The 22,962-nt window shown below is 47.5% G+C and overlaps 1 protein-coding gene and 1 long non-coding RNA gene across 9 annotated transcripts in view; one reads left to right on the top strand and one right to left on the bottom strand.

The window, feature by feature from the left end:
- Nucleotides 1-13,393, bottom strand: part of CRYL1 (crystallin lambda 1) — a 53,756-nt gene extending 40,363 nt beyond the window's left edge. For 4 of the 8 annotated variants that reach the window (XM_081549063.1, XM_081549067.1, XM_081549068.1 and 1 more), the window contains exons 1-2: nucleotides 12,458-12,558; nucleotides 9,457-9,564 (exon numbers count right to left, since the gene is read on the bottom strand). In XM_081549063.1, the coding sequence (XP_081405189.1) occupies nucleotides 9,457-9,564; nucleotides 12,458-12,507 (158 nt within the window). In that variant the 5' untranslated portion in view covers nucleotides 12,508-12,558. Of the gene's footprint in view, nucleotides 1-9,456; nucleotides 9,565-12,457; nucleotides 12,559-12,967 lie in introns of those variants that run through there. The other 4 variants (XR_014071011.1, XR_014071012.1, XM_081549060.1 and 1 more) reach the window with 2 other exon arrangements.
- LOC145529209 (uncharacterized) lies at nucleotides 12,811-18,594 on the top strand. Its single transcript, XR_014071013.1, has 2 exons — nucleotides 12,811-14,017; nucleotides 16,388-18,594. It is a non-coding gene; the product is annotated as an uncharacterized LOC145529209 (long non-coding RNA).
- The last annotated feature ends 4,368 nt before the right edge of the window (nucleotides 18,595-22,962 follow it).

Here is a 22,962-nt window from a genome sequence, read left to right as displayed (position 1 = left end):
CAGAACATTCTCTGGATTCCCGTGCCAGTGACTCAGTCACTCTCACATAGTTTTAGGCTGCAGGTTTATCATTAAGCTGTCTTGGCAGCAAGCTGGATTTGCGCTCAGGGGCGCAAGGTGTCAGCCAAGGTTGGGGAGGCCCTGGGATGGGGTGATGGCTCAAGCATGGCCGGTGACCTGAAGGGTCTGAGTCTCAGGTCACTGGGCTGGGGACTGTAAGAAAGGCCGGGCAGTGGCACAGCTGAGTGTGGGAACACTGAATGGGAGGGACAGGCCTGGGTTAAGGGTCTGCAGGTCACCCCTGAGCCCAGGCACCCATGGGGGCCCTGCTCGTCCTGTCCTCCTCTGGGAAGCTGGTGCTCCTGGGACGCCAGGGCCCAGTTGGGTCAGCTAGCTCCCTTGTCCTGTTTCTTCCTTAAAGTTGTGCATTTCAAATTTTTTGTTTTAGCTACAAATAGAGGAAGGGAAACTCTTTTGCTATTGTTACTGTGGAAAAAAAAAAAACACACCAGAAAGATGCGTTGAAATACAGATTTCTTATTATCGTCAACCAAAAGCAGCTTCATGGCAAAGAGAAGGAGTCCAAGACCCCTTAGGCAGGTGTGGCCTCTCCTGATACTAGACAGCTGAGTCAAGAAGCCATCACAAGCTATCATACCAAGGAGGACTTGGGTTTAAATTTTTTTTTTTAAGCAGAGACAATCTCTGAGGTTTTTGTCATATAAATGATTCGGAAGAGTTATAGTATATTAGCCAAAAAAACCACAAAACACAGTTCCATTAGTTCCAATATTTACACTGAATATTCTAGAACTTCTGCCTCAAGCTTTCCAGGGAATGAACATAAATACCTGGGAAAGGTGAGATGCTAAGCCAGCTTCTCCGCCTCATACGCTACCTACCTGGTCAGGTGACTGCAGTGCACCAGTTTTACCTCTAGAGGGCAGTGGAGCACCACCCAGGACTCAAAAGATATTTGCCTCCTAACGAGCAAAATTACGTTTTGAATCAGGAGAAAAAGAAATCTTAACAATGATCAGTATAGGGTATGATATGGTGCTTTTTAAAAATATATTTCTGTTTTTGAGATTTTATTCAAAAGCAGCATTTACTCATTTAAGAAGAACTTCTCAAAAAAAAATAAAACACAAATATTTCCCAAACAGAAGACTGTGTTCCCAGGTCAGATCGGCGCAGTGGACTGGAGACTGAGGGATTGGGTTATACGCTCTGTAGTGATAGTTGTCTTTATGCATGATTTCCCTAATAAAAAATTTTAAACTACAACAACATAGGCTTTTAGCTATTTCAGGGTATTCCTGGCACCTCACTGTCAACCTGTCATGGAGTCCCCAGGAGGGTTTCTGGCAGGGTTCTCTGCTCCCCACCTCTTCCCTGAGGTCTGAGGTACAGAGGCAGCTGCTGATGGTGGGAAAGAGTAGGGAGGTCAGAACCAGGAGGATCAAGCTCACAAACGTGAGGTGACCTGGCCTCTGCTACTGAAAATCCTAACCCACAAAGGCCCAGGGCAGAGGCCAGCCAGGAGACAAGAGGCCAGCCGGGGGGCAGGGGGGAGTCCCAGCCCCGGACCCTGTCGAGCGGCCCTGTTGGCTCCTGCAGTGAAACACTGTGTAGACACTCTTTTTTCATTTATTCATCTCATTTTTATCATTTTTAATGTCTTTGAAGTGGGGGGGGGGAGAAGAGGCAGAATACCAAGCTTTTTATTAAAAACAAGAACTCCAGACCTGCTTTTTCATACTGTTCATGGGATTCTCAAGGCAAGAATACTGAAGTGGTTTGCCATTCCCTTCTCCAGAGGACCACATTTTGTCAGAACTCTCCATTATGACCCATCTGTCTTGGGTGGCCCTACATGGCATGTCTCATAGTTTCATCCAGTTAGACAAAGCTGTGGTCCATGTGATCAGTTTGGTCAGTAAGCTGAAGTTCCAATACTTTAGTCACCTGATGAGAAGAACTGACTCATTGGAAAAGACCCTGATACTGGGAAAGATTGAAGGCAAGAGAAGGGGACGACAGAGGATGAGATGGTTGGATGGCATCACCAACTCAACGGACATGAGTTTGAGCAAGCTTCGGGAGATGGTGATAGACAGGGAAGACTGGCATGCTGCAGTCCATGGGATCGAAGAGTCGGACCTGACTTAGCGACTGAACAACAATAACAACTTTCACAAATCAGAGAAGGGGAAACCATTCCTGTTTGGGAAGAAGAGTCAATAAGTGACGTGAAGCAATCATTTGGACTGTCCTAGTGACAGCCAAGGGACAGCATGACCCGTGAACACACAGATACGTTAGGTTCAACGACCCACGGAACCCACGGCCCCTTGGAGTCAGCTTCTGGCGACAGCACGCAGGTCACTTGGGAACTTCTCAGCCCAGGGGGGTCCAGCCACCCGCTGCCCTGCACCCTCCTGGTTACACCCCTGAAGACAGGCTCCTGCCCGCTAACTTATTTCTTCTTTACTGGCCTTCATACAGCTGAAAAAAATCTTTCGGCGATGGCTTCCCTGGTGGCTCAGTGATAAAGAATCTGCCTGCCAATGAAGGAGACTTGGGTTGGATCCCTGGTCCAGGAAGATCTCACATGCTATGGGACAACTAAGCCCATGCGCCACAACTACTGAGCCTGTGCTCTTGAGCCCAGGAACCACCACTACTGAGCCTGTGCACCTAGAGTGCCCGAAACAAGAGAAGCCACCACGATGAGAAGCCTGCACACTGCAACTAGAGAGCAGCCCCCACTCACCACAACTAGGGAAAAGCCTGCGCTGCAACGAAGACCCAGCACAGCCAAAAATAAAAATTAACTCATTAAAGTTAAAAAAATTTCTCCATGAATGTCTTGTGCATGTTTCTTATAGTTACACCCAGATTGCATACATTTTTCAGTGACTGTAGCAGACTTGGATGGGAGCCATGGGAGGCCATTCTATGATCGATTAACCTCAATTATTCCAACCAAAGCTACGTGGACAACTAAAAGGCAGCTTCAAATCAGACCAGTCCAGAGGAATCCAGATCAAATCCAGGTTCAAGATGCTGAAGCAAATGCACAGATCTGGGTGGCGAGTTAACCGAGTCAGAGACCCAGCTGTCAGGCTAGGAAGTTCAGCTACTGAGGTGACAAGAGCCCAGGGCAGCCACCCAGTTTTCAGAGACCACTTCTGCTGGTCTACTAAATCCATGTCCACATGGAAAAGCAGATCCATTTTCAGTGACTCAAGTTCAGAATGACCATCTCCACACAACAGAGACGGCAGTTGAGACACTGAGCAGAGTTCACCCAAAGATGGCGATTTCAGCCAGGGCTCCAGGCAGACGGGCAGCTGGCCCTCCGCCCCCACATGGGGCTGTCACTCAGATATCACCAAGGCCCAGGCTGGGGTCCTGGTCCCGCGAGGCGAGCCCAGTGCATCACCACGTGGAAATGAAACTGAACACAAGTCATGAGAAACAAAACACTCCCGATCTCTGAGTCCACATTTCAACTTTATTTACTCGACCTGTGTTTTTCTTCTTGAAATACAACCACCCTCTCAAATTCTTGAGCCCTAACACAGGCCAAGCATTGAGCATTTGCTGGAGAACAAAAGCCAAGCAGGGAAGCATCTGCTAATAGGCTTTTCCAAGGTCAAGTTCCCTTTTTTTCCAAGGTCAAGTTATGAGTTTGAATACATGAGGTTTTAAGAGACTTGTTTTCCCACTCTGTTAGAAAAAGATTAGGTGGACAGCAAAGGGACTCAGCCACACATATACGTGTATCCATTCTTCCCAAACACCAGTCAATTCAATCCAGTTGGGAAGATACACTGTTTATGCTGCTGCTGCTTCTTTTTTTAAATATTTATTTATTTGGCTGTGCTGGGTCTTAGTTGTGGCATGTGAGATCTTTTAGTTCCCTAATTAAAAAAAAAAAAAAGGGATGTAGGTGGCCTTACACAAGTCTTAAGACCTAAAATTGAGTGTACCTCCCCCTCATCAGGAGGGCGAGGAGACACGACTCACAGTCAATCCTCCTGGCGGCTTCGCCAGAAAAAACTTGAGCAGAGGTGTCACGAGATACCCTGAAATCCTGCTTCCTGCCAGAGAAGCATAACAAGTTCTGCATATTAAAGTGTAGTCAGCTTACACATGGTGGGGCAGAGGAGTGGGTCTAGAAAGAAAGCCACTCATGAGGAAAGACACATAATTCAGGACATTTGCTTTTCCTAAATAAGGCTGCTAACTAATTTTTGGAGGGGGTGTTGTTTGTTTGTTTGCTCCTTCGTTCAAAAATCTTAGGCTGATACCCAAAAGCTCAATCTAACTGGCCACCAATAATACTTAAAATATTAGCTCTTAATTAAGCAAAGTAGTAGGAAAATATTATAGGAAAGCCTTTAATCTAGCCTAAGAAAAAGAAAACCTTATTTACAATTTCCCAATGTTCTACTTGATGCCTGAAAGGACTTTAAAAAGTGGCCAAACTCTTTCATGATACACTTAAACAATAAAGTCTATCAATATAAATATCCCAAGAGATAGGACAAAGAACTTTTCAATTAAGGATCTTAGTTTTCTCTTGGTTACAGGTGCAGTGGAACTGGATCTACAACGTAAGAGATGAAACTATAATGGAAATGAAAAGTACATGAGTCAGCAAACCGGAGTCCACTATTGCCCTGTGGCTTGAGAGATAAGGGTGATTTTTACATTTTTAAATGCTTCGGAGTACTTTGTCATGTGTGAAAATTATATGAACTCTACAGCTAGGGAGAAAAGCCATGACAAATCTAGACAGTGTATTAAAAAGCAGAGACGTTACTTTGCCAACAAATGTCCATATATCAAAGCTATGGTTTCTCCAGTAGTCATGTACAGATGTGAGAGTTGGACCACAAAGAAGGCTAAGCACCAAAGAATTGATGCTTTTGGACTGTGGTGTTCAAGAAGGCTCTTAAGAGTCCCTTGTACAGCAAGGAGATCAAACCAGTCAATCCTAAAGGAAATCAGTCCTGAATATTCACTGGACTGATGCTGAAGCTGAAGCTCCAATACTTTGGCCACCTGAAGCTGAAGCTCCAATATCTTGCGAAGAACTGACTCACTGGAAAAGACCCTGATGCTGGGAAAGATTGAAGCAGGAGGAGAAGGGGGCAACAGAGGATGAGATGGTTGGATGGCATCACTGACTCAGTGGACATGAGTCTGGGCAAACTCCGGGAGACCGTGAAGGACAGGGAAGCCTGGCATGCTGCAGTCCATGGGGTCGCAAACAGTCAGACATTACTGAACGACTGAATAACAATTTTAAAAAGAGAAAACCTAGAAATTAAAAAGGAGTTGTTTCATTAGAAAATATTTATCAACTGAAAAAATGAAAGAACTGAAACCAGCAAAAGGCAGGGTTGCCCTGAGGGTACATGCAGGGGGCACCTGAGCCTGAGACCCCAGGTCAGGCGTGAAGGAGACAATGTCAGACCCCAGTCTGTCCCCAGACAAGTGGGTGGCCGAGAAAACCCCCTGAGGGCCATTCACACTGCACCTCACCAGGACCCGTGCAGGCCCAGGGTTTCCACAGATTAGAGTCAATGCACGTGAGCTCAGAGATCACCAAACACACAAAGCAATGAAGGGGAGTGGGTTTTTTCACCCCAAAAGATGCCACCTCGGCACAAGGACTATTCTGACCTAAAGGCAATTAAAACCCAGCAGGTTCAGGAGCTTCTCCTGAACTTCCCTTCAACTACATTTACACTTTGGGGGTCAGGGGGGCTGGGTCAGAAAAATGGTTCACCTGAGAAACACCCGCGCAGCAGGACAGGTCTCCTCTCCCTCCCAGGAAAGGCCTCCTCCGCCTCCCCACATCCTGACCCCCACCTCCACCCACCAGGCCTTACAGAAGCCTCAGCCCCTCGCTTCCTTGTGGGCCCCCACTGCTTCATGGGGCTCCCATCCACATAGAATAACATTTGTTTTTCTCTTATTAATCTGCCTTACATCAGTTTAATTCTCAGATCACCCAAAGAACCTAGAAGCAAAGAAAGAACCCTTTCTCCCTACAGTGATAAAGCTGGTGGCTCAGCAGTAATGCAGGAGACGTGGGTTTGATCCCTGGCTCAGGAAGATCCCCTAAAGAAGGAAGTGGCAACCCACTCCAGTGTTCTTGCCTGGAGAATCCCATGGACAGAGGAGCCTGGTGGGCTATAGTCCATGGGGTCGCAGAGTCGGACACAACTTAGTGACTAAACAGCAATAGGGATAAACCACCGCAAAATGTGTTAATATTAATATTTTCATCTTAGCATCTATTACTATTGTGATGTTGTGACATATAATAAGAAAGATGTAGTTGGTGTTCACAGAACTGACACAGAGCTCCTAAAACTCCTTGGAATATCCTGTGTGGGGAGCGATAAAGTGTCTTGTGTTATGTTAATGAGGTGACTTTTGAAAGCACCTCAGGACAGGGCTGGTTGCTTGTGTCACCAACCCAGTAATTTCAGGGCCAGCACTTGAAGTCCTGCCCCTGACCTCAGGAGAGGGAGAGGAGCTGGAGGCTGAGTACAATCACCAGTGATTTAATCAATAGTGTCTAAGTGTCAGAGCCACCAAAAAACCCAGAGGGAGTTCAGAGAGCCTCCAGGTTGAACAGGTGGATATTCAGGGAGGGGGGACACCAGAGGGCAGGAAAGCTCCCCACCCCCCACATGTGTCCTATGTATTTCTTCATCCTGCTGTTGATTGGAAGTGAAACAGGAGGGAAGGGCACAACCTTAAAAGAATGACACAGCCCGAGGACACAACATAAACAGATAAGAACCAAACCAAAGGGTCCAAGATGGCAGGCAAGTTGACTTCCACTAGACCTTGAGCCTCAGTGTGTGAAAGTGAGTCACTCAGTTGGGTCTGCCTCTTTGCAACCCCATAGACTATACAGTCCATGGAATTCTCCTGGCCAGAATACTGGAGTAGGTAGCCTTTCCCTTCTCCAGGGGATCTTCTCAACCCAGGGATCGAACCCAGGTCTCCCACATTGCAGGCGGTCACTCTAACACATCAGCATGCTAAATGACACACCCCCAGGCACCGTGACAGTCCCCATCCCTTCCCCAAAAGAGCTGGAATACTCCTCCCACTCATTAGCCTATGAAATTACCCACCCCTATAAAATAAGTAAGGTGTTGCAGTAGTAAAGAATCTGCCTGCAATGCAGGAGACCAGAGTTGGATCCTTGGGTCCGGAAGATCCCCTGGAGAAGGAAATGGCAACTGGCTCCAGTATTCTTGCCTGGAGAAGTCCACAGACAGAGGAGCCTGGCGGGCTACAGACCGTGGGGTTGCAGAGTTGGACACGACTGAGCACATGAAAGCTAACAACCCTCTACCCTGGGGTGGCTCTTGCCTTCTCAGATGGCCCTCACTCTGTCTGTGAAGTGTGTTTCTCTCTAAATAAATCCACTTCCCTATTGCTTTGTCTCTCACTGAATTCTTGCTGCAATGAGACATAAAGAACCTGAGTTTTTTAAGTCTCAATACCAGGTGTGTGATTTCAGTTAAAAGACCATGGGTTCGAGTCCCAAGCTTGAGTTGCTTGGTTGCAGTAGCCCTAATTCCATTTGTAATAAACCAATAATCCACTGAGTAACTGGTCTCCTGAGTCTGGGAGCCACTCTAGCCAGTAAAGCAAACCCAAGAAGGGATGGTAGGAACCAGAGCCAGTAGGTTGGAAGCACAGATGACAACTGGACTGAGCTGGAGTATGAAGTGAGGAGCAGGGCAGCCCTGTGGGATGGAGACCCCTGCCTGCCAGACATGATGCTATCTCAGGGCTGAGCTGAGTTGCAGGACATGCACTAGCGTCAGAGAACAGCTTGGTTTGGGAAAGACCACACATGAGGAGTGGAGATCAGAATCTCAACTTTTAAACATGTGGGTTGAGAATCTTTTGTAAAGAGCCACATTGTAGTATTTTAGGCTTTGTGGCCACATGAGGTCTTGCCTTGTGGGGGTCACTATGAGAATTCATACGGTAGGATCACCAGGCTGAACTTGTCCTGATGGGTAGGACAAGTGTCTTGTTCATCCACGTGTCCCTGGTGACTGGCACATGCCTGGAAACAGAGGTCTGTGTGCCAATTTCCCCTCCTTCCCTAATGGCAGAGAACAAAGCATTGGGGAGTGTTTAGCTTTATGGTGGTTGTTTCATTTTTTGCTTTTTGTTTCTTCCAATTGATGTTTCATCTGTTGTTGTTCAGTCACTCAGTTGTGTCTGACTCTTCACGACCCCATGGACTGCAGCACGCCAGGCTTCCCTGTCCTTGACTATCTCCCAGAGTTTGATCAAACTCTCGTCCACTGTGTTGGTGATGCCATCCAACCATCCCATCCTCTGTTGTCCCCTTCTCCTCCTGCCTTCAATCTTTCCCAGCATCAGGGTCTTTCCAGTGAGTTGGCTCTTCACATCAGATGGCCAAGGTATTGGAGCTTCAGCTTCAGCATCAGTCCTTCCAATGAATATTCAGGACTGATTTCCTTTAGGATTGACAAGTTTAATCTCCTTGCCGTCCAAGGGACTTTCAGAAGTTTCCAGCATCAAAAATTCGAAAGCTGTTTCACCTAGTCACCAGCTACCTGTTACTCTATGTAAGAAGCAACTTTACTTCTCTGGGTTTTGGGTTCTTATCTGCTACACAACAAAGTTGGCCTAAGGTATGTAATTTCTTGAGGCCTAGAGCCTGACATCATGTCCTATATATTGTCTTCTCAAAGAGCCAATGATAAAGCATCTTCTGTTACACAAAATGCACATTCAAATTAATGCTCATAGCTATGCCCCCAACCAGGAGAGTAACTACCTGACAAGGCCTGAGATGATCAGAGCCGTGATCAGTGATGGCATCACAGGGGGGCAACCCATGAATTAGTTTGTCCTTCTGTCTTTGGCCTCCCTGTCTCAGCCTTTTTCCTTTGGTTCCTATTCTTTTTCTTCCTGAAGTGGTCCCTAAAACTCCACCCTCTGTGGGCTCAACGCTCAGCATCTGCTAAGTCCGCACACTCTCACACCTCAGACAACACTCATCCCAGTTAATTCTGGTCCTGCCATGCAGAGCAACAGGTAAGAACACACCTGAGGACCTCAGGACCTCCATGCCCACAGGGGAGAGCTGGTGCAGCTCCTGGGCATGTAGACACAGAACCGTTTACCGGCTCACTCAGGCCGCAAGTTGAGGGTCTACACTGGGTTCCTCCAGCCCCCCTCATGTCTCTATCCCTGGAAGTCCGTCCTCATAGTCTGAGCCCCTGCTGTGGGGTGGATCCACGTCTCACTCAGCCTGGCTTCACCGGCTCCGAGGCCGCGACCCCACAGGAGAAGGAGGACCCCAGCCTCGAGGGCTCAAACAGACAGGCTGAGGCTGCAGGGCCTCTGAACGCACAGGGGACTCACCTGAGGCTGACCAGTGCGTCGGTCACCTGTCGAGGCTCGATGTCGAACAGTTTGACCCTGAAGCCCGCGCTGGCGAACAGCATGGCCCAGCTCCGCCCGATGAGCCCGCTGCAGGGAGAGAAGGCAGAGGCGCAGGTCAGCTGGAAAGTGGAGCCACTCTGCGCCAGCCCAGGGGGCATCTCAGAGCACACAGCATCCTGTTACTGAAACATCTGATGGCTTACAACTCCACATTTTGACAGCAGTATCCACTTAAAATGTTGCTTCCACACAAGAGGTCTTAGGTCGTCACTGCAGTGCCCTCCAGACCCGGGGGCAACAGGGAGGGGCAGGGCATCCACGCGCCAGGGACCTCCAACTGACCAGTGCCAGCTGAGTCCCAGACCCGGAGAAAAGAGACAGCATCTCCCCCACCTCCTCAGTTTTTCCTATCGCCACCAGCACTCGAGATGATGATGTTAAAACTGTACACGTCTTACCTCTATTAATCCGAAAACAACCCCACAAGGGAGATGCTGTTTTTTTATATATATTTATTTATGTACTTGACTGCACCAGGTATTAGTTGTGGTATGTAGAATCCGGTTCCCTGACCCAAGGATGGAACCCAGGCCCCAGTATTGGTTTGTTGAAATCCAAGAATGAAATACAAAAACTTAACCAGGTTTTAGCAGTTAATTCACACTCCCCAACCACCTATAGGGTTGAGAGAAAGACAAGAGGTACAGGTGGGGAGACCGGAGAGAGAAAGGGGCCAGAGGGGACAGGAGGGGAGAGGGAGGAGGGAGGGAGAAGGGAAGGGAAGCAGGGCCACCCCAGAAGTGGAGATGGCTGCTTCCTGAGGTGTAAAGGTGTGGGAGGGTCAGTCAGTCAGTTCAGTCGCTCAGTCATGTCCGACTCTTTGCCACCCTAGGGACTGCAGCATTCCAGGCCTCTCTGTCCATCACCAACTCCCGGAGTTTACTCAAACTCATGTCCATCGAGTCGGTGATGCCATCTAACCATCTCATCCTCTGTCGGCCCCTTCTCCTCCCGCCCCCGATCTCTCCCAGCATCAGGGTCTTTTCCAATGAGTTAGTTCTTTGCATCATGTGGCCAAAGTATTGGAGTTTCAACTTTAGCATCAGTCCTTCCAATGAATATTCAGGACTGATGTCCTTTAGGATGGACTGGTTGGATCTCCTTGCAGTATAAGGGACTCTCAAGAGTCTTGTCCAACACCACAGTTCAAAAGCATCAATTCTTTGGTGCTCACCTTTCTTTATGGTCCAACTCTCACATCCATACACGACTACCGGAAAAACCATAGCCTTGACTAGACTGACCTTTGTTGGCAAAGTAATGTCTCTGCTTTTTAATATGCTGTCTAGGTTGGTCATAGCTTTTCTTCCAAGGAGAAAGCGTCTTTAATTTCATGGCTGCAGTCACCATCTGCAGTGATTTTGGAGACCAAAAAAATAAAATCTGTCACTGTTTCCACTGTTTTCCCATCTATTTGCCATGAAGTGATGGGACAGATGCCATGATCTTCGTTTTTTGAATGTTGAGTTTTAAGCCAACTTTTTCACTGTCCTTTCACTTTCATCAAGAAGATCTTTAGTTCCTCGACACTTTCTGCAATTTCTTGCAGTCAGTCAACTTAATTCCTTGTCAGCCTCCCCTGGGGAATTGGAAGTAAACTGACTCCCAGAGCACAGCTCCTTTGCACAACAATCAGAGCTGGAGAAGGGCACAGTGGACCCTGGAACAATAGGAGCTGGACTCCCTGGGGTCCACCAATAAGCAGGCTTTTTTAAATGGTAAATCCTACAAAACTTGGAATCTGTAGTTGGGTACCACTGATGCAGAGGAACCGACGGTAAATCACCCTGGCTTCTCTGGTGGGAATGGACAGGTGGGTGCCCTCTACCTGCCAGTGGTCCAAGGGTCCCCTGTACCGTCAACTCTAGACTCCACTGAACACTGTTGGGTGCCAGCAAGCAGGCCAGTCCCAGCCCGTGGTTGATACACACTTGACCGTGACAAGGGCTGCAAGGCAAGCAAGGTCATCACGCCCAGGACAAAGTGCACTTTCTTCCATATTTTATATCCCTTCAGGAGGCAGCAGGTAGCCCTCGTGCCTGGAAAGCACAAGGGTACAGGTAAGGCCACCGCTGCCTGCAAAGGAAGCTGACAGAAAGCACCCTGACCCCTTCCTCGAAGGGGCTTCAAGGAGGGGCCCTGACACGACTTATTTTCAGGACGCGCTGTGACTGGTCAGGCAGGCCAGCCCCTCGGCGGGATAACCCGACACCGAGCCTCCCAGAAGGTGTGCCTGATGACCAACAAGTACCGACAAGTGGGTAGTTCGCTATGCCAGCTTACCAACGGAAAGGTGCACGTGGATGCCGTCTTTAAAAAATGAAAACTGCAAGAGTTTTAAAAGAGGATGGAGCACCAACCAGGAAACCGTGGATGGGACTTGAGCTGCCAACCCGACACCCAAGTCCCGGAGAACCCGGATGCCCTGGGGATAGGGCGCCTTCGCCATGCAGGAGGCGTGGATCTGGATCCGGATCGCGCGGTGGGTCCCCACCCCTCCCCGGCCAGGCGGGGTCGTCAGCGACAGCCTCAGGCCCGAGAGCGCGAGACCCTCCCACCGCGCCCGCGCCCCGCCTGACCCAGATCGCCGCCCCGCCGCCCCTCTGCGCGCCCATCCCTCGGGCGGGAAAGGAGTCAACACACCTGTGCGGACCCGCGGCCCGACAGCCCTGCGTCCGCTCGCAGCGCCCACTGCCACCGTCCCCGCCCCGCCCGCATCACCCAACTCCGCCCGCAACCGCATCTCGCAGCAACCGGGCTGCCGCGGGGCCCGAACGGAGCTGCACCCCTCGCCGTCGCCCGCACCGGCCCAGTCCTGGGCAGGCGCGCTGGGGTCATCGGAGCCGCGCTGCCAGCCCCCCGGGCGATGACGCCCGCGCCCACCTGCCACCCTCCCGGGCACGCGGGTTCGAGCCCTCACCTGCCGACCACCGCCACCCCGCCGGGCGCCGAGAACCCTGGGGACGCCATGGCCTGCGCGGTGCCCGAGGAGACAGCTGCGGCGCGCGCCACCCGGGCACTGGCTCCGCCCGCCCCGCGGCCGCGACAGGGCCCCGGGGCCTGGCCCGTGGGTGGGGCGCGGGCGGAGCCTCCACCTCTCCACGCCCCGCGGGCGCGCAGGGCTCCGGGGTTGCGGGGACAGCCGGGCTGTAGGCGGGGCGGGCGGGAAGCTCAGGACTGGGCGGGGTTGGGGGAGCGGCTGGGACCAGCGGGCGTGCAGAGCACTCCTCCCTCTCCCCGGAGCGAGCACGGAGGAGGTGCCGGAAGCGTCACGTGGATGGGAGCCCGGTGGGAGAGCCACCCTTTCGGACTCCAGTGACTCACTTTGTTTTGGTCAGTTCCCTACTGAACCCCCAAAGTCCGTGCAAAAGGAGGGGGACACCTCCAGACCAGGACAAGGAGCGACCGCTAAAGGAACCCCCAAATTTACCCCTGGAATTCTCTTCCCGTGTGAAGACTTAGCACCACGTCCGGGCGCACGAGCTCAAGCCCCACTGCTGGGTTCACAGTGTCGTCGGTTTCGAGGAAGACCCGCCTTTCTCCAGGCTGAGGCCCGGGAACCCTGGGACGGGAACCCTGGGACGGCAGACCGGAGGGCTGCGGGGCGGGAGGGGGTGTCCACCACACTGGAAGGCCTGGAGCCTCCTTCCAGAGGCCGAGCTGGTCTCTCTTCCAGGAGGAGGAGGAGGTGTCCCCGCGCCGCCCATGGCTCTTTTCGGAAACAGAGCGGAGGAACGGGCCGCACGTGCCCGTGACCACGCTGTCCGAGCAGCTCCAGAGCGGGGCCACGCCAGCCATCCAGGTCAAGGCAGCACTCCAGCGGAAACGCGTGACCCTGACCGGCAGGGCCCTTCCTCTGTCTTCCTCAGCCCAAACGGAAAGAGGAATGTCACAGCCAGAGCAGTTTCACAAGGTATCGGTCAGCATTTGAAAAGGCACTCAACTCACTAAAGAGAAAAGTGACACAGCAAAGATGTCCCCAAGATAAGGCTTTAAATGTTGAAATAACTATGCATGGGGGCTTAGTTGCTCAGTCCTGTCCGTCTCTTTGCGACCCCATGGACTGCAGCTCACTAGGCTCCTCTGTCCATGGGGTTCTCCACAATGGAATGGAGAATACAGAAGACTAGAGTGGGTTTCCATTTCCTTCTCCAAGGGATCTTCCCCACCCAGGGATCCAACCCACGTTTCCTGCATTGCAGGCAGATTCTTTACCAGCTGAGCCACCAGGGAAGCCCTCACAAAGCTATTTGGATTTATAATGAAGCCCCAGCTCCTGTGCTGCCTTCACCACAAATTACCCGAAAATTTGTCTTCTTTTAAATAGCCAAGCCCCACTTCCTCTCTGAAGCTGTGACTACTCAACCTCGTGATGGGTGACTGCCCTTTTCCTAAAGCATCTGAACTTCCTGCAAGCACCTTTTGGTCCACTGAGTCATTCATTCACTCAAGTTTCTATCATAAGAGCCACTGTGTTAGGGTCAGCTTAATGTTTAGTCTTCAATTAAATTGTAAACTTAAGGTTAAGAACCATACCTCTTTTTCTCCTTACTAAGCACATACTCTTTTTTCTTTTTAATATGTATTTATTTATTTGGCTGTGTCAGGTCTTAGTTGCGTCATGCGTGATCTTTGTTGCGGGGCACAGACTCTCTGGTTGTGACATGCAGGCTCAGTTGGCCCCCATCTCCACCACCTTCTCCTTGCTTTGCCCCATAATGAACCTTGTCTGCTACCAACTCCAGCCATGTGGAATTGTTTGGCCTCACTTGCCTTCTGTAATACAGGGAGGGCAGATGGGCCTGGGGGGTGGAAGGAGCCCCACGGCTCCTAGGGGGTCCTCCTGCTCCGCAGCCATGGAGCACCCTGTCTCCCCCATTTGGGCCACATTGGACTCCAACGTAACAGCTATCTCCGGTCTTCTATTCAATCCGTGACTTTTTCCTGGCTCCTTAGATTCCCCAGCAGGAGTCAACATCAGTTCAGTTCAGTTCAGTCACTCAGTCGTGTCCAGCTCTTTGCGACCTCATGGAACTGCAGCACACCAGGCCTCCCTGTCCATCACCAACTCCTGGAGTTAACTCAAACTCATGTCCATAGAGTTGGTGGTGCCATCCAACAATCTCATCCTCTGTCGTCCCCTTCTCCTCCTGCCCTCAATCTTTCCCAGCATCAGGATCTTTTCAGATGAGTCAGCTCTTCACATCAGGTGGCCAAAGTATTGGAGTTTCAGCTTCAACATTAGTCCTTCCAATGAATATTCAGGACTGATTTCCTTTAGGATGGACTGGTTGGATCTCGTTGCAGTCCAAGGGACTCTCAAGAGTCTTGTCCAACACCACAGTTCAAAAGGAGTCCAATACTCATCCTCTATCTCTCAACCCTCAGTTCTCTTGAATGGTCTCTTTTTGTACACTTTTCCCTCTGTCCACCCACAGTCCTCGTGGCGGGTAGAAGAGCACGGATGGCTTCTCACCCCCACCTCCACCATCCCTCCTCCACCTCCTTTAAGTCCAGCTCCCATCCTTTACCTCAAGGCTAGTTAGGGAACCAAATTTCTAAACTCTGCTAACAGCTTACTCTGGAAAAAGTGATCTGTGGTGAGGATTAGGGTTAGTTAGCAATTCACCTTTACAAATCTGGTGTCTGATGTCTTAGAGTACTGACTGTAATTCCCAACATAACATCTTGCTATGAAGACCACAGTTACAGGTTAGCATCAGAAAGGCTCAGTGGTACCATGGTCAGCGATGAGGGCTCCAGAGTTGGCCTCCAAGGGCTTCCGTCTCAGATTCTCCATTCCATACTGTGTGATCTGGACCAGTTAATTCATTCCTCAAAACTTAATTTCTTTTTCTTTTTTTGCCACACTATGTGGCTTGTGGGATATTGCTTCCCTGACCAGGGATTGAACCTGTGCCCTTGGCAGTGAGAACATGAAGTCCTATGTTCAGACCACTGGACCACCAGGGAAGTCCAAAACTTACTTTCTTCCCCAGTAGAATGGGCACGATAAGAGCTCCCTCTGAAGGTGGTTACTGTATTCATTGATGTAATGCCTTTTAAAACACGGCCAGTGTCGGCTGTATGTCCACACAGTTCTCCATGGCAGGTCTGTTCATGGCCCTCGGAGCCTCCTTGCAGAGCTGGGAAGTCATTCTACCCTCACCCCGACCAAGCGCCCGGGACTCCCAGAGGCTGAGGGAGATACTGAGAATCTTGGATCAGAACTTTTCTTTTCAGTTAAGCTGCCCTGAGTTTTATATTTATCCTAAGATTGAACAATGTTTCTCAAAAGATTTGAAATCTGAATTTCAACTCTGAATTTATAACCTCAGGAACAGTCTTCAGGAACATCCAAAGGAATTGCAAGATCCTAGCAAAAAAAGTACCTCAAAATTAAAGATTCCTCTCTATTTCCATAAATCACATTTATACCCATGGTCCCATGAGGCCTAGGAAAGCTTAAACTATGCTATATTATCCATACTATATAGCACGTGTAATATATTGAAACTGTTATTTTAACAAGGAGTCGGCGTTTTAGAAGCTAGAATTTCAAAATACACCCTAGATAATTCTTTTTCCTTTTCTCCACCTGTTAAGCTGCATTCGTTCATCTTCACCAATAATAGAGGGCTGACTTTATACAGGACCTAGAGCAAGTAATGAGCCATTTCACACCTTTGTGTAAGTGAGAAAAAGGCACTTCCTCCTCAGGACACTATATTCCCATCTGCTTAAAATTGTCATACTATATTGATTTTTTAGAACAAGATACTTTATTGCCATCTTCTGGGAAAGGGAAATCATTTTTATTATATTTCCTGCTTATTTAACTTATATACAGAGTACATCATAAGAAACGCTGGGCTGGATGAAGCACAAGCTGGAATCAAGATTGCCGGGAGAAATATCAATAACCTCAGATATGCAGATGACACCACCCTTATGGCAGAAAGTGAAGAAGAACTAAAGAGCCTCTTGATGAAAGTGAAAGAGGAGAGTGAAAAAGTTGGCTTAAAGCTTAACATTCAGAAAACTAAGATCATGGCATCCAGTCCCATCACTTCATGGCAAATAGATGGGGAAACAGTGGAAACAATGGCTGACTTTATTTTGGGGGCTCCAAAATCACTGCAGATGGTGACTGCAGCCATGAAATTAAAAGACACTGTCTCCTTGGAAGAAAAGGTATGACCAACCTAGACAGCATGTTAAAAAGCAGAGACGTTACTTTGCCAACAAAGGTCCATCTAGTGAAGGCTATGGTTTTTCCAGTAGTCATGTATGGATGTGAGAGTTGGACTATAAAGAAAGCTGAGCACTGAAGAATTGATGCTTTTGAGCTGTGGTGTTGGAGAAGACTCTTGAGAGTCCCTTGGACTGCAAGGAGATCCAACCAGTCCATCCTAAAGCAGATCAGTCCTGGATGTTCATTGGAAGGACTGATGTTGAAGCTGAAACTCCAATACTTTGGCCACCTGATGCGAAGAGCTGACTCTTTTGAAAAGACCTGATGCTGGGAAAGATTGGGGGCGGGAGGAGAAGGGGATGACAGAGGATGAGATGGTTGGATGGCATCACCGACTCAATGGATATGACTTTGGGTAAACTCCGGGAGTTGGTGATGGACAGGGAGGCCTGGTGTGCTGCGGTTCATGGGGACGCAAAGTGTCGGACACAACTGAGCGACTGAACTGAACTGACTGAACTGATAAGCACCAAATCTATGATACCCAATATGCGATGTATCCCCTCCTTGTGCAGTGCCCAGCCTGTACAATCATATGTGACAGAGGCTGTGAGGAGTAAAATATTGTCTAGGGAAATTCATGTGTTTGAATGTAGCTCTGCCCAGAGAGATTGTAACTCCTTGTCAGAAAGGTAGGATTTCATAACCATTATAATCACTATGACTTGTTTCCAAATGATTTCTGAGTTTACTCAGAGAAGATGTCATTTAAGGATTTTATCTTTGTCTGGGCTCAGGATTCTGGGGGTGGCAGGAGCCTCAGAAAGCTGTAGATAAGGGGCTCAATCAATTAGGACCCTCACCCTGAGTGACCCTTGACTTTACTGGGTTTTAGAGAAAGTCCTTTGATCTCCGTTCCAAAGGCATTACTGGATAGAGACACATTTGCAATAAAAAAGAGAGATTCCTCTTGCCTTTTGGCTCAGTTCAATAATTCTATGTACAAGCCACCTCAAAGAGCCAAAAGCCTGGGGATTACCTGGTGGTCCAGTGGTTAGGACTCAGAGCTCCCACTGTCCTGTCCTAGGTTCAATCTCTGGTCAGGGAACTAAGATCCCACAAGCTGCACGGCTTAAAAAAAAAACACACAACACAAAAAACATCTTCCCCCAAATAGCTCCCACTTCCCCCTGGAATTAAACAAACTCATCCAAAACATGAACCAAATGAATGTAATGACTAATGATGTTTCTGTGAAGTGATATCTGTTCTTCACAGGGAGAATTTTGAAGAGCACGTGTCAATACAACAGTAATTCATTTCTCAACATTCTGTATTATATTTTTATAGATATTTAGCAGAATTTACTGACCAAGTCACTGATGATTCTTTAGGCCATGTTCTGGGCTTACAAACATCTATAGTTTATTCCGGTTGTTCCTGGTGGTACGTCAGGTGAGTTTAATGATCTCTGCATCCTGTACAGGTACAGAGTCTATGGGCAGGTCCTCCTGTGATGATGGAAAAGTTCTGCATGTGTGTCTCCACTACACACCTGCTGAATGCAGCCAACGAGACTAAGGAACTAAACTTTATATTTGATTTAATCTTCATTTTAAATAGTGACCAGCAGCTACTGGTTACCATCTTAGTGCTGGTTACACATCCTGCTCCATCGTCCAGGAATGCCTTATTTCTCAAGACTCTCCTACACTTGAACGAATGAATGAAAGAATGAGCAAATGTTACTATTAAACCCTGAACACAACTGACACAGAGCAATGAAAATATTTATGCTGACAATAGAAAGCACTTAATTTCACTGTTTCAGGTCATTAAATATCCTTGTACAATATGCTAAAGGAGTTTTGGTTATTTGAGCATACTTGGGTGTGTGTGTGTGTGTGTGTGTGTGTGTGTGTGTGTGTGTGAGTGATTTTGGATGAGAGAATGAGTGTCTATTTTGGATTGGATAAAAAATTATAGGTTTTTTTCCAAGCCATGTTCCAGCCTTCACTGATCCTACTTTGGAGCTAGAAAACTAAATTCCTGTCTGTTATTATGAAACTGACTTAATTACGGAGTCATGCAAGTAGAAAAAATCGACATGTTCTACTAGGGAATAAGGCTTTTTATAAGCAAGCTCTTATGCAAGCAGAAAGGGAAAGTCACGGTGAAGGGAATTTACTTTACACACATGCTGCACAAGCTGTCTTTTGAGAGCAGGGCCTTGGTGAAGCCTGAGCATCTTGGGTGCATGGTGCGTGCGGCTCCAGCAAGGGCTTTCTGAAGAGACCCTTTCACCCCAGCCCGCTTTGCTCCAAGCTCAGCCTGGACCACGGGGGCAGGGATCAGAGGCGCCTCAGTTTGCCTTTAACTAGTTTCCATCCATAAATGTTGTCTGAACATTTATTAGTATTTTTCCACTTTTTTCTCTCTGCCCCACTCTCCTGTGTTAATCAACAATCTCCTTTCACACTGAACACAGATTTGTTACCTTAAATCTAGGGCACTCTACCAACTTAAAAGTGAGAGATTCATGTAAAGGAAAATCTTATTTTTGAACTTAAATATTCATTAATACTAAGGAAATTTCCCTTAACAACAGTTATGTAGTTATTATATACAATTATATATATATATATATATACACACAAACACATATAGTTAGATGTGTGAGTTTGTGCGTAACTGGCTTCAGTTGTGTCCAACTCTTTGTGACCCTACGGACTGTAGCCCACCAGGCTCCTCTGTCCATGGGGTTCTCCAGGCAAAAATACTGGAATGGGTTGCCATGCCCTCCTTTAGGGGATCGTGCCGACCCAGGGATTGAACCCACATCTCTTATGTCTCCTGCATTGGCTGGCAGGTTCTTTACCACTAGCACCACCTGAGAAGCCCCATAGTTATATAGGTATTCTTAATGAGGTCATGGTTATTGGCAGTTATTATATTCAGTATAACTGGATGTGAATTATTAAATGTGCTTGAACTCAGATAAACAAGCTTTATGGGTCAGATGAAAGAATGTGCATGTCCAAATATTTTATCGAAGTTGTCTGCAATCCTTTACAAGTGAATATTTTTATCTGAGTATTTTTTTAACTTCTAATTTTCTTTTTATACCACTTATTATTATACCACTTCAATATTCTTGCCTCGAGAACCCCATGAACAGCATGAAAAGGCAAAAAGATAGGATGTTGAAAAATGGCTCCCCAGGTCGGTAGGTGCCCAATATGCTACTGGAGATCAGTGGAGAAATAACTCGAGAAAGAATGAAGAGACAGAGCCAAAGCAAAAACAACACCCAGTTGTGGATGTGACTGGTGATGGAAGCAAGGTCAGATGCTATAAAGAGCAATATTGCATAGGAACCTGGAACGTTAGGTCCATGAATCAAGTCAAATTGGAAGTAGTCAAACAGGAGATGGAAGAGTGAACGTCAACATTCTAGGAATCAGTGAACTAAAATGGACTGGAATGGGTGAATTTAACTCAGATGACCATTATATCTTAGTTCAGAAAACTAAGATCATGGCATCTGGTCCCATCACTTCATGGGAAATAGATGGGGAAACAGTGGAAACAGTGTCAGACTTTATTTCTTGGGGCTCCAAAATCACTGCTGATGGTGACTGCAGCCATGAAATTAAAAGACGCTTACTCCTTGGAAGGAAGGTTATGGCCAACCTCGATAGCATATTTAAAAGCAGAGATATTACTTTGCCAACAAAAGTCCGTCTAGTCAAGGCTATGGTTTTTCTAGTGGTCATGTATGGATGTGAGAGTTGGACGGTGAAGAAAGCTGAGCGCCGAAGAATGGATGCTTTTGAACTGTGGTGTTGGAGAAGACTCTTGAGAGTCCCTTGGACTGCAAGGAGATCCAATCCATCCATCCTAAAGGAGATTAATCCTGGGTGTTCATTGGAAGGACCGATGTTGAAGCAGAAACTCCAATACTTTGGCCACCTCATGCAAAGAGTTGACTCATTGGAAAAGACCCTAATGCTGGGTAGGATTGGGGTCAGGAGGAGAAGGGGACGACAGAGGATGAGATGGTTGGATGGCATCACCGACTCGATGGACATGGGTTTGGGTAGACTCCGGGAGTTGGTGATGGACAGAGAGGCCTGGTGTACTGCAATTCATGAGGTTGCAAAGAGTCGGACACAACTGAGCCACTGAACTGAACTGAACTGAACTGACCATTATATCTACTACTGTGGGCAGGAATCCCTTAGAAGAAATGGAGTAGCCACCACAGTCAACAAAAGAGTCTGAAACGCAGTACTTGGATGCAGTCTCAAAAATGACAGAATGATCTCTGTTCGTTTCCAAGACAAACCATTCAGTGTCACGGCAATCCAAGTCTATGCCCCGACCAGTAACGCTGAAGAAGCTGAAGTTGAACAGTTCTATGAAGACCTACAAGACCTTTTAGAACTAACACCCAAAAAAGATGTCCTTTTCATTATAGGGGACTGGAATGCCAAAGTAGAAAGTCAAGAAACACCTGGCGTAACAGGTAAATTTGGCCTTGAAGTACAGAATGAAGCACGGCAAAGGCTAATAGAGTTTTGCCAGGAGAATGCACCGGTCACAGCAAACACCCTCTTCCAACAACACAAGAGAAGACTCTACACATGGACATCACCAGATGGCCAACACCAAAATCAGATTGATTTTATTCTTTGCAGCTGAAGATGGAGAAGCTCTATATAGTCAGCAAAAACAAGACTAGAGCTGACTGTGGCTCAGATCATGAACTCCTTATTGCCAAATTCAGACTTAAATTGAAGAAAGTGGGAAAAACGACTAGACCATTCAGGTATGACCTAAATCAAATCTTTTATGATTTTACAGTGGAAGTGAAAAATAAATTTAAGGGACTAGATCTGATAGAGTGTCTGATGAACTATGGATGGAGGTTATGACATTGTACAGGAGACAGGGATCAAGACCATCCCCAAGAAAAAGAAATGCTAAAAAGCAAAATGGCTGTCTGAGGATGCTTTACAAATAGCTGTGAAAAGAAGAGAAGTGAAAAGCAAAGGAGAAAAGGAAAGATATACCCATCTGAAAGCAGAGTTCCAAAGAATAGCAAAGAGAGATTAAAAAAAGCCTTCCTCAGTGATCAATGCAAAGAAATAGAGGAAAACAGTAGAATGGGAAAGACTAGAGACCTCTTCAAGAAAATTAGAGATACCAAGGGAGCATTTCATGCAAAGATGGGCTCAATAAAGGACAGAAATGGTATGGACCTAACAGAAGCAGAAGATATTAAGAAGAGGTGGCAAGAATACACAGAAGAACTGTACAAAAAATATCTTCATGACCCAGATAATCACGATGGTGTGATCACTCACCTAGAGCCAGACATCCTGGAATGTGAAGTCAAGTGGGCCTTAGAAAGCATCACTTCGAACAAAGCTAGTGGAGGTGATGGAATTCCAGTTGAGCTATTTCAAATCCTAAAAGATGATGTTGTGAAAGTGCTGCACTCAATAGGTCAGCAAATTTGGAAAACTCAGCAGTGGCCACAGGACTGGAAAAGATCAGTTTTCATTCCAATCCCAAAGAAAGGCAATGCCAAAGAATGCTCAAAGAACCACACAAATACACTCATCTCACACGTTAGTAAAGTAATGCTTAAAATTCTCCAAGCCAGGCTTCAGCAATACATGAACCGTGAACTTCCAGATGTTCAAGCTGGTTTTAGAAAAGGCAGAGGAACCAGAGATCAAATTGCCAACATCCACTGGATCATTGAAAAAGCAAGAAAGTTCCAGAAAAACATCTACTTCTGCTTTATTGACTATGCCAAAGCCTTTGACTGTGTGGATCACAACAAACTGTGGAAAATTCTTCAAGAGATGGGCATACCAAACCACCTGACCTGTCTCTTGAGAAACCTGTATGCAGGTCAGGCAGCACCAGTTAGAACTGGACATGGAACAACAGACTGGTTCCAAATAGGAAAAGGAGTACGTCTAGGCTGTATATAGTCACCCTGCTTATTTAACTTACATGCAGAGTACATCATGAGAAATGCTGGGCTGGATGAAGCACAAGCTGGAATCAAGATTGCCGGGAGAAATATCAATAACCTCAGATATGCAGATGACACCACCCTTATGGCAGAAAGTGAAAAAGAACTAAAGAGCCTCTTGATGAAAGTGAAAGAGGAGAGTGAGAAAGTTGGCTTAAAGCTCAACATTCAGAAAACT

The sequence above is a fragment of the Giraffa tippelskirchi genome, chromosome 12 (genome assembly GCF_054371585.1).
Source record: "Giraffa tippelskirchi isolate mGirTip1 chromosome 12, T2T-mGirTip1v1.2.pri, whole genome shotgun sequence".
Lineage (NCBI taxonomy): Eukaryota > Metazoa > Chordata > Mammalia > Artiodactyla > Giraffidae > Giraffa > Giraffa tippelskirchi.
The sequence above is the reverse complement of the archived record's forward strand: the minus strand, read 5'-3'. Positions and strand labels throughout refer to the sequence as shown.